This window comes from Alligator mississippiensis, chromosome 2, assembly GCF_030867095.1.
Source record: "Alligator mississippiensis isolate rAllMis1 chromosome 2, rAllMis1, whole genome shotgun sequence".
Taxonomy (NCBI): Eukaryota; Metazoa; Chordata; order Crocodylia; family Alligatoridae; genus Alligator; species Alligator mississippiensis.
The window spans coordinates 151,775,096-151,791,733 of record NC_081825.1 but is presented as its reverse complement, the minus strand read 5'-3'; the positions used below and the strand labels follow the sequence as shown (position 1 = coordinate 151,791,733).

Genomic DNA, 16,638 nt, shown 5'->3' with positions numbered 1-16,638 from the left:
GTAGGAATGGAATTTTGTTTCATTTTATATAAAAAGTTTCTGCAAACTTTTTTCCCTGTCTGGAGAAGATTGGTGTGTAGGCTTATTCCCTATGATTAAAACAAACAGTTGGTGAAATGTGCTACCACTGCTGTCAAATGAGGTTTGCCAACTTGAACAGTAGAACTTGGAGAGATCTATATAAATTGTATCAGAGATTTTATTTTGCCTAAACTTGGAAATAAATTTAACAAGGACAGACAACTAACACGGAAAGAGATATTCAATTCCCACCTTTTATATGCATTTTTCCAGTCTTAATTCTGTAAAAGAGCACAGAGGTGGCCAGCCCTGCTCAGTCAGAAAGAAAGTGGGACGGTGTCGTATCCCTACAGACTAACTGATTCAGAGAAGCAGGAGCTTTCAATAGAATCATCCAGCTCTGAACCAGTCTCTTAGATGCCAAAGAGCATAAATGGAAGATGTGCCCCATGCAAAGTAGCATATTGGCTTTAGGGTAAACATCCATGATCAAATCTCCTATTGCTGTGACAGCTAATTATTGGGAAAGGAGGAAAATAGCTGCCAGGTGAGATTTCTGTTCTTTGGCTGTTTCTGATGAGATAAGCAGAGGCTGCGGGTTGTGACATAAATAAATCACTTGTTGCCTATGTGATGAAGTGAAAAATCATTCAGATATTGACAAAGCATTGGAGTAGTGAGTTTTGTACTGGTGTAACTACACTGATACAGTGACAGGGGTGTGGCGGACCAGTAGAGGTGCTCCTGTGCTGAGCCACCCACCTCAGTGCGCCTGACCACCTTCCAGGCTCCAAGTGCCTCCCTGGGGGCGCCTCACGTCTGGCTGACCCCCTTCCTGGAGCATACCCTCTAGCCTGGGGGTAATGCCACCACTACCCAGGGTCTGGACTGATCCTGGCTCTGTGCCCTCTGGAAAACACAGGCCTAGTAGCCCTTGAGGGTACTCGACCCACTTCAAGAACTTGGGGTGCTTTCCTCACTCTGAAGCACAAATAGTGGTCTCCCTTGGTCGGCCGAACGAAGGGGACCCCAAGGCATAATCTAGATCCACTCCGAATAAGTCTCCCACAATAGGTATAAAGAAGAACTTTATTGGCTACAGGGAGTAGGTTTGGAATAGGGTACAGGGTAGAGCAATATCAGAGAAATCCCATAGAGCAAACAGGGTGGCTAGGTAGCCTTTGATCACGCATCTGAGTTACTGCAAACTATATATCTAGTTAGATCTCAGGTAGCTTACTCACGAGTACCATCCAGAGGCAGGTGGAGATTCCCTCTGGAGGCAGGCAATTCACTGATCATGATTTTCAAGAGAGAGCAAGTTTCAGAAGGTCCAGCTTCTCTCTCTGAGTTGTCATCATTGCCACTGCCCCTCCACCTGAGCAGTCCTTAACTTATATAAACCTTATGACCTCATTTACCTGGTCCAATGGAGGCCAGCACCTGTTGGCTGGCAGCCAACCAGTTTGAAATGCATCACTGGTTGCTGGGTAGACTGGCATTGCTTAGAACAATAGGGAGTCTAAGCCCCCCACCCACGTATGTGATTCCAGTCACGTAGGCAGAGGGAGCAGGTTTCCCCCCTCCCTCAGGAATGTCTCCAACTCAGGGTTACCTAAAGAGATGGGATGTTTGCCCTTTGCAGGGACCATGTTAACCAAATTGTCCATAGCAGAGTTTTTGGGGAGAGACAGAGGTGGCATTCTGCCACAGGGGTTCAAAGGACTAGCTTAGATGTGTTGCACTTGTATAAAGCAGAACTTGCCCTGGTGGGATTTACCCCAGTTTGGAACAGCAGGGGGTATTAGCCTTTGAGACTGGCTGTCGTCCATATCCTATGGTACTTCCTTTACCCTTCTCTACATCTCCCAGCCTGGGATTATCATGGCTGCTTCTGCTACTCCAGAAATACTTAAAACCTTGGGAAACAAGGGCTTCTAGTGAAAGGACAACTTTTCCCATTTTTAATCTGCCTGAATTTAATAGACATTAAATTTTCTTGCCAGTGGATATGTAGGGAAAGATGAGCTATGAAACCTTGTGTTAGACTTGATGTTTTGACTTTCCTTGGTGTTAGACTTTCTATCTGGAAAGTCTGTGCACTGGATTTTAGCAGATTCTTAGAGCTTGTCTGCATACGGAAGCCAGTGGGAAGTTACTTCAAATTAGCTCAGGTGTAAACACGTATATATTATTCACTCACCATCCTTGTAGACTCTACTTCTGCACTAGTGAGGCTTTTATATTGTTTAGGTTCATGCACTTTAGCTATTCAATGATAGCTATTCCACACGGGGTGTTATTGGTTTTTCTCCATGCAGAGAAGTCCTTTGTAAAATATAGGAGCCAATTTATTTTAGCTGACTTGGCATCTGGATAACAATACTTAGTTTGACAGAAATGGAATAAAGCAATACTGGTTATTCAAAGAGCTGCCTAGAAAGAAGGAGTTATTGAGTTTGATAGCAAGTCAGAAAAATATTCAAGGTGTTTTTTAAAAGGATACTAAATGATATTATATAGAAAATTAACATCTCTCTCTTACATTTGTTAAAAGTATATGTTTATTTCAACAGAAAGCCATCAAGATTTCTGTGTCACTACTGGTTACTTAATTGAGATAAAGGTCAGATAGCTTCACTCTGGATCTGAGGTGGCAGAGGGTGCTGCTCTTTTAAAATAAAAGGACCTTTCCTATGACATGGGTGGTGTGGACTTGTGCAACAGAGCACTTGCTCTGACACAGTTCACAGAGCATTGATAATGCCTTTTAACAGTAGCAAGCATTAAACAAACAGCTTAGCCCACTAAAGCAGAGCCACTTCACAGTTTATCTACCTTCTTTCCCGGTTCCAGCTCCATGCCCCAGGTCCTAAGAGTGCATCTGCATGACAGTCCATTGTTTTGGTCAGGCTTGGATTTTTAAACATAAACTCTCCCATCTCTTGCTGAGACGGACCAGGATGAGCAGTTTTTAGACATCCTTGTCTGAAATCTGGTAACTCTCTGTTAATCTGTGAAGGTTTTCTGGTTCTCAAAGGAGCTGACTGCTCATGACTAATTCATGTGACCTACATCTGCATGGGAGCTTTAAACATATAATTAATGTACTTTGGCCACTGCTTCCCTTCAGCCTATAGACTAGCTCCTCTGGGACTTAAGGCTGATGCTGCCAGTGTCCATGTTAAATCTGTGTTACAAGACTGGTTGAATTGCTGTTTTGGAATTATCCAACAGAGCAGTAGGAGCCAGTCTTTTTGGTAGATGTGCCACAAATTAGCTGGACCCTCTCTGAGTGCCACTCCAAATCCATTTCCCTTATATGATTTGCTCCTCTGGTTTCTGCTTCCTACCCCATCAGCCACTGTGCTGGCTGTCCCTTCCCTGATCTGCCATGTGCCATATACAAAGATTGCCCATGGCACTTGTGACATGCACCCCACAGGTTGCCTCCTCCCTTCAATAGATCAGTAAAGTGTTAGCACGTAGGGCACTCTGACGGAAGTCATTGTCTAGGAGGGTGCTCTATGCCTTCCTTCAGTCGGAAGTTCTTTCCCCTTTTTCAGTGCAAAAAATGGCAGAAAGCAGCTTTCCTATCTGCCGAGTCAAATTGTTCATTTCCCCATAATAGTGCTTTTTCTGCATATTTTTTTCTAATTCCAGGTGCAGCAGCTGTGGGAAGTGGTTGATTTGGGGGGAATTCATGGTTACTGGATAACTAGGTGGTGCCAGACTCCCCCTCCCCACCCCCTAAAAATTCTGAACATCTCCTTCAATATTCCTGGAAACTTTTGATACTGGATCTTGTTGTAGGTTTTATATGACTCATTTCCCAAGGCTTCAGTGTTGCAGAGATACTGGCTAATGATACCACCCCTTTCTCCCCTCCACTCCCCCTCCCACCCACCCACCCACCCACCCAACTAACTGGTGATTTGCCTTTTTCTTTATTGTGGAACATACAAGTTAAGGGTCAGGGTAACACCCATCATTTCAGAGCAGCCTTGGAGCATCAGAAATGTCACATTGGGAACATCAGTAAAAACAAACTCTGCTGTTACCATTTCTTCTTCTTCAACCATTTGATACGTACAGTTCCTGGGTACTCTGATCCACCTCATGCAGACTGTACCCAGGTGCCTAGACACTGTGTAAACTATTTATTTATATCATGTCAATGCCCAGAGGTCCCAGCCAAGGCTTCATCATACTAAATAAAGCACAACAAATAAGGTAAGGGTAAAGCTGTGATGTTGTGCAGCTATGGACATGTTAGTGCTGGGGTTCCAGTGTTGACATATCCATAGTTGCACCATGGAGCTGTACTAGGCTAATTTGTTGACAAGTAAGTAGAAAGTAGGGCAAGGTGGCACCCTATAGACCAACTGGGTCAGAGAGGCATGAACTTTGATAGAGGCAGCGACCTACCAGATGCTATGGTATTAGGTGTTGCTTACAAAAGCTTATGCCTCTGCAAATGCTTCCTCAGCCTGATGAAGGGCATTTGTGCCCAAAATGTTGCTAAGAAGAATTTTTTCCAACTACTTAAGTTGGTCTAATAAAAGATATTGGATTTACCCACAGAACCTTGTCTGCCTTTGCCTCTCTGAAAGTTTCTCTCTAAGGTGCCACCAACTACCTTCTGCCTGTCTTCAGACTAACCTGGCTAACCATCTTGGTGCTTAGTTTGCTATTCTAATTCAGGATGAGAAAGTCCTAACACAAGTTTATTAGGTAATAGATTAGTGTAAATAGGCAGGAGGCTATGTTTTGTGGTTAAATTGTATCACTGTGTTATCTAGAAAAGATGTACCTTTGGCATCTTGCTGAGGTAGGCAGCATTTCCTTTGTTTCTAATAGCAGGTCTATACCAGAAACTTTAGCTGATGTAGTAGTGTCAGTTGGGAGAAACAATATTTTTCCAGTGCTTTACCAGCAAACATGTATGCACCGAGATAGCTTGCTTCATTTGAGGAACCTGGGTAAATTAAGCTGGCAATATCACTCTTACTGGCTGTGATTACCCTAGGTGGGTTTGCCTTTAGAGATACACTGTTATAGCTATACCAGCAAACCTTTTCTAGTATAGAGTGCACCCAACAGTATGGACACATGAGCAAATGGTAACAAGGTAAAAGGGAGTGGGAGCTGACTATACATCATGTGCTCCTCTGCAGGCTGTTTGATGTGTATCCCTATTCCATAGTAAATGGAAGCTATAGTGGGAAAGTTAAATCTCTGGGTGAATAGTCACTGAGGTTTAGCTTCCACTTACCAAGACATGTGAAATCACTATTGTGGAGTATCTGATGTGAGATTACCAGCGTCTGATGCCTTCCCTGTCCCTGCCCCATCACTCCATATTTTGATCACTTTGTCTGTCCACAGCTAACGTTGATATAACTGACATGAGTCCACATAGCAAACCTGCCCTTGCTAATGGAATTATTCACCTGTCTCAGTGCAAACTATGAGCACTCCTTTTAGCCCTGGGGTTGTGCTCTTCAGAAGAAGAATGAGATGGCATTTTCAGAGGACATTTGTAGGTTGTAAATCCTTTTGGTTGGGGACTGTCATTTCCTATCCATTTCTCTTGCCTCGAGAGCTGGCAGGCTCTAATCCGGTTGGCATTACATGCACTGCCTCTGCATGGTCATTATTTATGATCTGCATTTAGACCTGAAGAGAGATGGCTGAACCCCGACTAGGTGCTGTATGCAGTTAGATGGTAAGGGTGTTTCTGCCATAGAGTCAGGGCGGCAAGGGAACACCACACACGCGCGCAGCCTCTCCGCTTCTTCAGCATCCCTACGCGAGACGAGGCGAGGCTGCCCCCGCTCGGAAGCAGGTCCTTGGCGGAGAGCAGGCCAGTCCAGGCTCCGCCCCGCCCCGCGCAGTGACGCCCGGAGGATTCCACAACCCCAGTTCCCTGCTGGAACGCAGGGCCCCGCTGGAACCCGCCCCCACGGCCTTGGAACGCGGCTGCGCGGCCGCCCATTGGCTGCAGGGGACCTGGAGGGCTGGGCAGCGGCGTAGAGTCCCGCAGGCTGTGGGGGGGGGTGAGGGCAGGCGGTGGCTTCGCCCTGATTGGCTGGAGGCTTCAGCTGCTTCCCGGGAACGCGGGGTGGGAGCGCAGAGCCCGGCCACGTTCGGCGCGCGGAGCTTTTTTGTCCCCGTCGCCTGACCCTGCCTGTCCAGGATGGCTTGCGAGATCCTGCCTCTGAAAAGGTACCGCCTCCCCTCGCTGCCCCTGCTCACCCTGAGCAGGAGCTGCTGGCGTCTCCAGCCTTGGAGGCTTGGAAGCCTAGCGGGAGACAAAGCCCTGGCTGGGACGGTCTGGCTGGGGCTGGTCCTGCTTTGAGCAGGGGGTTGCACTAACTGAGCTCCTGCGCTCCCTTCCAGCCCTCATCTTCTGTCCTTCTGCTGCGCACTTATGACCTGGATCCCGACCAGTCCTGGCCTGGTTTCATAGTTTCACGAGTTTCCCTTTTCTCCCGGATGGAGGCATCAGGGCGCAATTAGAGCTTTTTTCCCTCTTTGCCCCGAGAAACCTTCCGTGTAATTTTTCCGTTCTGCTTGGTGCTGGGAAGCCCAGTATCGGCTCACAGCCAGGCTCGCTGCCTCGTTAAGAGATGCGCCTGGGAAGATTTACCAGCAAAGAGCTGAATGTCTGGGAGTCCTGCAGAGCATACCAGCCCAGTACCAGGTTAGCAGTCTTCAGGTGGCCTGTAGCCGGGCTTGTAGATCAGATGAGGGGGTCAGTCAGTGTATCTGGCTAGGGAGGAAAGAGTATTGGGGGGGTTCCTTTGTGCATTCCTGTTTTAATACTTACTAAGATGTCCCCATCCTCCTGTGGGAGAGGAGGGGCTGTGGTGAAACTACTGAGATATCTGAAGGGATATAGGTCCATTTACTTCTAAGAGGCAACCCTCTGTGCCACTGGGTCTCAGTCTGTGGAGACTCAAGTCACCTGTCAAATGCTTAGTTTTCTCTTGTTTTTTGATGATGACAAAATATATTACAGCATTTCTGGGGCAGAGAGTTGAGAAAAGACCGCAGCAGGTTAGCATGGGTTCATTGTATGCAAAATCTCTGGGTTTATCTTGTGAATCATATTTGTATAACATAACAGTGCTACACATTGCAACACCCTGGTTGAGAATCATGGCTCTGTGCTTTTGACAGTGTGTCTGAAGCTGAGTTAGATAGGTGTTTCCCATCACTTTACTGTAATGGAGGACTATAGTACAGTAATGAAGACAGCTAGAGGTGACCTGATGCTCCACATATATTCACCCAGACGTGTTAGGGGCAGTCTTTAAAATGGCCTTAGAAACAGGGAAGATTGTATTGTCAGAGAAGAGCTGTTGTGATTTCTTAGCATCCAGGTTTGCATCTGCTTAGCAGTGATTTCATTGCATGCCTGTTTTAGAACAATACTGGGTAAACAGCAGCTTTGGGGTTTGAGGGGGGGGCGTTATGTGGAAATATGCAACCTAGTAAAAATAATTCTCTCTGTGTCATTGAACATTTTTACTAGCTGCTGTCTTTGGTTTCCTAGATACTGAGTTTCCCTCCCCCTTAACATCTATAAAAATATGGGGAATATTTATCTTTACATAAAATAAACAGCAGATAAGTCATTTTAATGGTTTTTCAGCACAGCACTAATGACCTAGCAGTATTGTTTTAACAAATTCTGTGAAGTTTCTGCCCGCCAGGGTTGGTGGCTTTTTTGGGGAGTGGATGTTCGAGTCAGAAACAGTAGTTGAATTTGTTGTTGAAACCTTATCGTCTTGATACTGTCTTTGCTATAAGGTGGAACAGGGAGAATTAGTTCTCTGCAGGTAGATGTGAAGGAACTCTGTTTTGCAGTAGTGCAGTCCAGAGGCTTCCATGTTGATGACTGCAGAGAAACAGAAATACTGTCTCTAGGTCTTCAACAAGAGTTAGTTACTGTACACATTTCCATTTTAAGGTTCTGTCTCCCCAGATTTCTCTACCCTTTTTCTCTCTCAGGGGTGCTGAGCGTTGCAGCTGCTTGTCAGAACCAAGTGCCTGTTGTTTGCACTCTGTTGCAGTCTCTTGACTAGCTATATTCTCTGCTGGAGAAGTCTCTTTTATGGGACTGTTTTGGTTATGCTCCTTATTTTGTTGTTGAAATAATTTACTTGAGATCATGAGAAACCCCTGGTATTTGTACAATAATATACTAAAGTTGTGTTTTGGGGGTTTTTTTAAGGAAGCTTTTCTCTCTCTCTGATGAAACTGCGTGTGTTGTAGAATCAGTTGAGCTTTGTAGTTAAAATAATAGAACAGACACCAGAAAATGTATAAACAGTTTCCTTTATTTCTGCTTTACCAGCTCTACTTCTGACCTAATGGCAAATCACCATATAGTCCTGAGAACCTCCCACAATATTAGTTTAGGGATCATGCTATTTTTTTTCTCTCTGAAGCTTCTTAGTCAGTCTTTTCTTTTTCTTATGTTATCTTTGCTGTGGGGACAAAAGGCATGTGTTGGAAAAGTAAGGAGGGTGGGAGGGGGGTATTGTGGTTTTTACAGTGGGATGACATATCTTGTATCAGCTGTCCCTCTATACAATCCTGGAGGAGATGAAGCATTTACAATGTTTATGGTGAGGTATCTAAGTGGGGCGAGCACCCGACTCCCACCTGTGGATGATCTTGCCTGGCTTATCTCATGGTAAAACTACAGATCCTTTCCTTCTCCAAGAATTTACAGTGGCCTGGCCAAAATGGGTTAGTTACATTACAACAAAAACTTACCTTTTTTGGCAATGAAGGCAAAGCTTTAGATTTCTGAGCATAGAGCTCCCATTGGCTTAGCTGACAGCCAGATTATTGACCTGAGTGCTGCTGTGCAGTCTAAAAGCTGGAGAGCACCTATGAAGTAAGCTTCTATCTCTGGCTGTCTTCAGAAGCAGATGCATTTACAGCAACAACCTAATGCTGGGTCCCAGTCCTACAGTCAGATGTGTTCAGATGGACCTCTGTCCCAAGGACTGGGTCCTGTCTGCACCACATGGGATGTAAGTTTTTGGGGTGCAGACTTGTGCATTTGTGCCCATACCCATCACAGAGGGGCCCCAATCAACTGGGCTCAGGAGGTGCTGTAATGCAGACAGTAATAATTCCGTATTTCCACATGGCAGGTCTATATAGCCTTAAAGGAAAATGCTGTTATTGCGCAATTATGATCACTTAAAGTAGGTTGTATATTGAGTTATTGACTCTACTTGGATGTGATAAGATGTTATGTAATATATTATTTCTATTGATCCATCTGTCAAATGCATATGTATGCAACTTACCTATCTATCTTGTTCATCTGAGGAACAGCATGCAATGGGGCATACAGTCTTAGTGAGGAATAGATACAGTACAAGTGCCAAGACTACAGTAAAAGATGGGGTGGAATGCTGAGTGCCCCTGGCACTCCAGAACCATATGTATCATGTTGCCAAAACCCTCTTAAAAATTCATTATTGCATTACTATGGCAGCTTTCACAAAAATGCCCCTTGCATGAAGGTGGTGGATAAGAATGCCCTGCATGTGATTATACAGCATTTTTGTGACCCAGTAGCTTCAAGTGTTTTTTTTCTCTTGGCTAAATTAAATCAGTTGACATAAGGCAGGGGTTGTCAACTGGCGGTACGCATACCCCTGGGGTTACTTTGAAAGGTCCCAGGGAGTATGTGGGGGTGGGCGGGACAGAGCACCACCACCCTGCGCCACTGCCTCACAGGAGCAGGGCTGGAGCGGAGGGAGAGCAGGGCCACACAGATGCTCTGCATCCAGCCACTTGCCACCCTAGGGGGGACACACTTATTAAAAAAATGGCTGCTGAGGGTACACTTATTAAAAAAGGTTGAAAACCCTTGATGTAAGGAATAAGGAAACTTTTCTGAATGTTGTTTTAGGCTCCTCTGAGAATTAACTGAAAATGGAGCTTGAATTTTTCTAACCTGTACAGCAGTAATTGGTCATGTGGACTAATTGTGATTTGCAGTCAGCATTAAGCCTGTTGTATTTATCTTCTCTGTTTTTATAAGCACAATGTATTGTATTTACCCAAATCCAAGATGACTTTGAATTTAAGACAATCCCCCAATAATTACATTCTGTTCATGGAAAAATGTTTATTATTTTCCATGTATAGAACCTGTAGCAGGGAAAGCAGTGGCATGGGGGCAAGCAACCAGACCTCCACCCCTTGCCCCTTGTGCCTGCACCTGCCCCCCTGCTGTGTACCCTCCCAGCAACTTGCCTACACTGCTACTTGCCCCTCCCTTGGCCTCTTGCCCACCTGCTGCTTTCCCTTCAACCCCTGCCCCCCTGGCCATTTGGCTCCATGCCACTTAACATCTGTAGTGGTTCTGGGGCAGCACTGGTGGCGTCCCTGGCCCTGGGCTGGCCCAGTTTGGCCAGCCAGAAGCAATGGCAGCAGCTCTGAGCTGGACCAGGCCAAGCCAGATCAGGGCTGGAGCTGAAGCTGGGGCTCAAGGTAAGCATCAGGCTGCATAGCCTCCTCTGCAGTCCCCACAAGCCACATACCGCAGGTCTCTTGCATGTGGCCCCCCAAATGCACAGTCTTCTGTGGGTACCCCCCACCACACCTTTTTCTCACACCACCCTGATACGGGGTAGGCAGCAGCTTGGCTCTGACTTCTGCTGCCCCCCTAACCCTGGCCCCAGAGCTGGGACTGCAACAACTACCTGCCTCAGCCAGTACTCAAATCCAAGATGAGCCTTTTTTTCCCTGTTGTTTGGATTTGAATGAATACAATGTATTAGGTAGGGAAAGCCATTTTTGTTCTAGAGGCTGTTCTTCCTGTTGGAACTGTAGTCCTTCCGCTGCATTAGCTTTTATTTCTCAAAGCAATGAGCAGCTGTTTGGAAAGTTGTATTGTAAATAAGCCAAACAAGATCATACTAGTTCTTCAGACTTCCTCTAGAGGAACTTAAAAACACTTTCCAGACATTGCCGAAATAAGTTTTACATTTCCCTCTGTCTCCTCTTAGAGAGATCTTGCAATTATAGCTGGTTCATTTTACAGGTCGTTGTGAGTTGGTTTCTGTTTGTGCATATTTCCAAGATCACAGGCAAAGTCTGTAACAGAACCAGAAATACAATCCAAACTTTAGGACTCCAAGTCCCATGCCTGATCCTTTAGATTAGCCTTTCTTTCTTAGGGTCTGTTACTCGGTGCCTATTTTGGGAATCTTTCCTGTATCTTCAATGGGAGTTGGGTCCCAAACCCTGAGGTTCTTAATGTTCATTAAGCTTTGTTGTTTTCACCAAGTAAGATTATCTCTACGGTGACCAGTTTATGGAGGTGATATATATTGCAGTAAATATAGCAGCTTGATTTCAGCTGTTTGTCTCCATGTGCAATAATGTACATTCACTAATCCTAGCAGTTTATGAGAGAAATCTAGATTTTTTTTTTCTTCTTAATGAAATACTAAGCTTCTCAACACCTTCCGTTGATACCAATCAAGATTTTCAAACAGTTCCAAAACAAAAATCTCTGTAGCTTCCTAGTAAGAGTTTTGCTCCATTATTATGCAACAAGTTCATGTATGTTGAGCAACTTGCCAATTCTAAATTCTGAGAAAGGGTGTAATTTTGGCTGGTACACACTTGGAACCATATCTCCTGCCTCTTTCTGACCCATTTTTTTTTTTTGTTGGGGAGTTATCCTACTGAGGAACATTGCCAAACCACAAATAAAAAGACGAGATGTTGCCCTGACTTGTATCATAAACCCCAGCTAATTTAAATCTTTAAAAAAAACCCCTCAGCTTGAATAACACTACATCTTAGAAAAGAAGAACCTGCTACTAAAATAAAATAGTGAAAAGAAAATATACTAGAACATGTTTCAACAGGGACATTAATTGAAATGTATGTACAGACAATAATTTGCAATGAAAAGGAGGTTCCATTCTTCTTTTCTAGTTGTGTTTTTATAACATCTGATTCCAGGCTGCTGTGTAGAAATAAGAGGCAGAATATATAGCAAAACTGTGCTGAAAGAAATGGCTGTTGTTTAAATTTATATCCTGCATTATCCAGGAAGGTTTAGAACATCATGCAATAAATAACAAACAACCCATGTATAAGAAACAGCAGTGGACTCCCTGAATAACACCCCAGAACTTGAAAACTCCATAAGCAATGAAGATAAGCAACATAAAGTTATGCACCTTTATCTGAGGTCTTAAAGAATCTCATGAATTGTACCTTCTGTGATTAACAGTCTTGTAGCCAGATTTGTGAGGACAAGGTAATATGTTGTTCAAGGACTGCCTGCAACTGACCATGTAGAGGTAGTCTAAACGTTGTGTGCATATACCATGTTTTGGATTTCCTAGGATTGAAAGAGAATGGCCTCCCATTATAGAGTTGGTACTGATGCATAAACCTGTTGAGACAGGTTACCTGAATAATACCTTCTTTTTTTTTTTCTCACAAGTAGGACATACTGATCCTGCACACCATATTCAATGTATTATTTTATAAAATAGTGGAATTAGACTTCTTTATGTTAGTGTGTGCTTAGCAGAAAGCAGAGGCTCAGTCTTGTTAAATTCTAAAATAGAAATACTGGATTAAGGGGTCATCCTCCATTTTCAGGAGCCTGTAGTTGGACTACTAATCCCACAAGCCTAGTCAGGGTCCAGCTAGTTCAGCGCTTCAGAATAATAACTCATGTTGCAGAAGATAGCGTTTTCTCTAAGTCGGTACCAATTCAGCTGCCAAAATATTGCTAAGGACTTTCAGTTTATTTATGAGACATCATTTTGGAAGAAATAGATCTATTTATTGGACAGGTGTCTAATAGTTTGCCATATTATTCCCAGTTGGCAAACTGCTTGAAAGCATAAATCCAAATTGATTCCAGTGGGATTACTTGCTTACTGGAAGTTAGAAACATGCTTAGGTATAATATTGAATTGAAGCCATTGAGAAGAGAGAAGCTACAGACATGTATCATGTTTCTAATGCTGGTTGAACATGGAAACTGATCTTCAGGGTAGGTGGGGGAGGGTTCCCCCCCCCCCCCTTTTTTTTTCTAAGAAGTTTAGAAAATGGGTGTATAAAACAAACCGTATCTCATGAGGAGCAGTGGTCACTGAAGCTCTTGCCAATGATCAATTACTATGTAACACTTTTGGAAGTACAGCATTTTCACACCCCTCTATAGTTGTAGTAAGAAAAAAACTGGTACCACTTGTTAACGGATGGTCAATATTGATTTTTGGTGGTGACCATGGCATATGCTGCAATAGCACTGTTAGGACACTAGTCTAGACTTGTATTCCCTAGTATTTCCATAAAGGAAGCAGAGTCCCACCAATCCTCTGATTATCAGTTGCTATACTTCAACCTTTGTTTTTTCCATCAGTCACCGCCCTATGATTTCTCAGGTAACTTGTGGCCCAGGTTTAATAGGCAGCCTGCAGGCCCCCCAGATCCGCTTCTGGCAGCTGCACATTGGGGGAGGCACCAGAAGTCCATGTGCAGCCCATGTGGCGGAGAGCCACATGCTGTGGGCCCAGCACATGCAATGAGGAGGATCCCAGGGAGGAACTGCCTCTACAGCATGCAGCCTATGTGGCATGTAGTTCATGGCCTGGGCTGGATGCCAGTGTCACATGTGGCCCTTGGTCATTTCAAAGTTTGATCTCTTCTATAAAACCTTAAATTATCTAGAGTTTCTTATAGGTGTCAATGGTCTCCTTTGCCCACTTGTCTGAAAGTATGAGTAAAGTTGGGTTAAGAAAGCAAATGTGTGTTCAAGCATCATCAGGAGTTACTTCTGCATCCTTTTCCAACTACTATTTCTGCTTTAAAATTAATGTTAAAGAATTTTTGAGGGAGGTAATCTGTTAAATACCACTATGCCATCAAAAATTCAGTTTCTGAAATTTCATTAAGGGATATGTACAGATGTACCACAGACAAGATAAGAGAAGAAAAAAAACCATGTTGCTGCCCTTTATCCAAGTGAATTATTCTGACATGCCTGTTCTGAATGATTGGATATCATGATGAGTGAACTGATATAGTACTAATACTTCAGACTTTCTGTAGCTCTTTATTTGTCTGTTTAAAAGTACCAACAACAGTCTAAGTCCACAAACACAGTGTTAGAACTAGAAAAACTGATTTCTTTTAAAGTCCAGAATAGCTTTTAGAACTGCGATAGAGTAGAAAAAGAGCCTTTCTTTTTATCTGACTTTTTGAGAACAGAACAAACATGTATGACCATAGCAAAGCAGTAGGAAAACATGACCTTGGCTATGCACTTCATCTTGAATGCAAAATATTGACATTTGAGTCAAAGTACATTTTAACAATTCTACAGCTACTTTATCTAAGCAAGTAAACATTGTGTTTAACTTTGGAGAGGTGATATGGAGTAGGAAAGCAGAATTTCATAATAGGGTTTTAGGACTAGGAGATGGGGTGGGGGGAAGAAGAAATGTAGATATTTAATGCATATAAAAACCAGTGATATTTTAAAAAAGCAATATTAAAAAAAAAAAGTCAATAAGGATATTTTCCAAGCCTTCTACCTTTTATAGAGCTACCTCCTTGACAAGGCACAGACGAGTTAACTTGTTATACTGTTCCAGGAGTTGGTAGATAGCTCTGAATCAGTTCTCGCGTGCATAAATGCATATTGTGATCCAACTTTTTTAAGCCAAACAGGATCTGGGTGTCCCTGGTTCGTGGTGGGAATATCAGTATCAAAAACAATGGATGTGTGGCATTTGCCGCACTGGAGGGGCATGCAACAGAGTGACCATGTGCAGAAAGACTCTGCTCTCTGGTATCCGTCCAGTCTGCCAGAGTGGAAGATGAGCACATTGCATTGGCAGTTCTTGCCCATTATCAGGGATCGTGGCTTTCTCTGTTTTTAAAAATTGAAAGTTCTCTGATTTTAAACCCCCCAAAATTTCTCATTCCCCACCCTCCCAGCTCTGCCAGAGGGGGCCCCAGGTGCCAAGGCTATGGGGTCAGGGACCTGGGTCTGCAGCCCCCTGCCCCCCACAGCTGCACTCAAGCCCTGGCTGCCACCCATGGGACAGAGCCTGGCTCCCCCTCCCCCGTGGGCAGCACAACTGGAGCAGAGACAGTCTGTGGAAGGGGGGTAGATGTGGACTGCCTGCTGTGGGCTCAAGCTCCCTGCCCTACTGCCCTCCCCCTGGGGCCTCCATGGCCCGCTGGGTGGGACCTGGTGTAGCAGGGCAGGGCAGAGTGGGATGGGGAATTTCAGGGCCACAGCTGTGAGCCAAGTGGCACCATAGAGAGGCGCCCCTTGCCCACCCAGCAGCAGCTGGGGCAGTGGTGTGCAGTTGTACCCTTTGCTGCTGGGTGGGTAGGGGGTGCCTTGCCATGGCAGCATGGGGCTCATGGCAATAGCATTGAGCTTCCCTGCCCAGCCCTGCTCTGCCCTGTCGCACCAGGTCCCGCTCACTGGGCTGTGGAGGCCCCAGGGGGAAGGCAGCAGGGCAGGGAACCTGAGCACTGAGTGGGCAACCTGCCCTGTGCACAAATCTGAGGGGCACATTCCCCCTCTTCCCCCCCCGGGCCCTGTGGCCACCTGTTCTGGTTCTGGGCCCCAAGACAAAATTGCAACTGGCAGTGCATGTTTTGTGCATCAGAACCACCAACCCAGACAAGCAAGTACCTGTTCAAGCGATGGAAAGGCCTTCCAAGGTGCAGAATGAGGAATTGAGGGGGGATGGGGGAGGGGAAGCCCTACACATTACTCAGCCATCAGCTGTCTGCAGTTTTCCTATTGCAGAAGGGCAATAGCTTTTAAGATAGCTATTCAGAGATGCATATGCCTGTGAATGTCTGGCTTTCAGCTGGGGACACAACAAGACCTAGAGAACTTTCCATATGATGATGGGAACAACTTTGGGGTGTCAACAGAGTCCATCCTTACACAGACATGAGAAAAGCAATGACACAGTTTAGTAAGGTATTGTAAATAACACCTCCTCCTCTTCATTTTATGAAGTATTCAAAAGTTTTTTCAGATATGCCACCTTCATAAAATAAAGAGAGAGACTGTGTGTGTGTGTGTGTGTGTGTGTGTGTGTGTGTGTGTGTGTGTGTGTGTGTGTGTGTACGCCAAGTCTCAAAATAACGAACCTCCTTTTGGTTTCAGAGTCCTTGAATATATAAATGGTACATTTCAGAAAGGTTTTGTTTGTTCTCTTCCCTTCCTGGACCTTAACTTCTGTCTAAATTATATTGAAAGGCGTTTTGTTTTTGCTTGTTTGCATCCCAAAATCATTATCAGTGATTGTTTCATATCTTATAGACATCACAACATTCAGTATGCATGGCTTGTGTACATTTTGTAAGGAAAATCTGTCTTTAAAAAATCATTAAAAAGTCCCATGTGTGTTGTACTAGAGGGAATGTTACTTGCCACTTCCTAGTCTGACAAATATATATAATTTTTCTTTTAATTAGCTCACTAGGAACATGAATGCCTCAATATTATTACTTTAGCAGTCAGGATGATTAAAGATAAATGATCAAGACTGCAAATAGTCTATTTTT

General features: G+C 44.4%; 1 protein-coding gene across 10 annotated transcripts in view; it reads left to right on the top strand.

Annotated features, from left to right (window-relative positions):
• The window catches only part of FAM13A (family with sequence similarity 13 member A), a 257,788-nt gene that overhangs the window by 177,612 nt on the left and 63,538 nt on the right, over positions 1-16,638 (top strand). For 2 of the 10 annotated variants that reach the window (XM_014600399.3, XM_014600389.3), the window contains exon 1: positions 6,122-6,249. The exons of 7 other annotated variants lie outside the window; for them this stretch is intronic. In XM_014600399.3, coding sequence (XP_014455885.1) covers positions 6,221-6,249 — 29 coding nt within the window. In that variant the 5' untranslated portion in view covers positions 6,122-6,220. Of the gene's footprint in view, positions 1-6,121; positions 6,250-6,423; positions 6,728-16,638 lie in introns of those variants that run through there. One more of the 10 variants, XM_014600379.3, reaches the window with a different exon arrangement.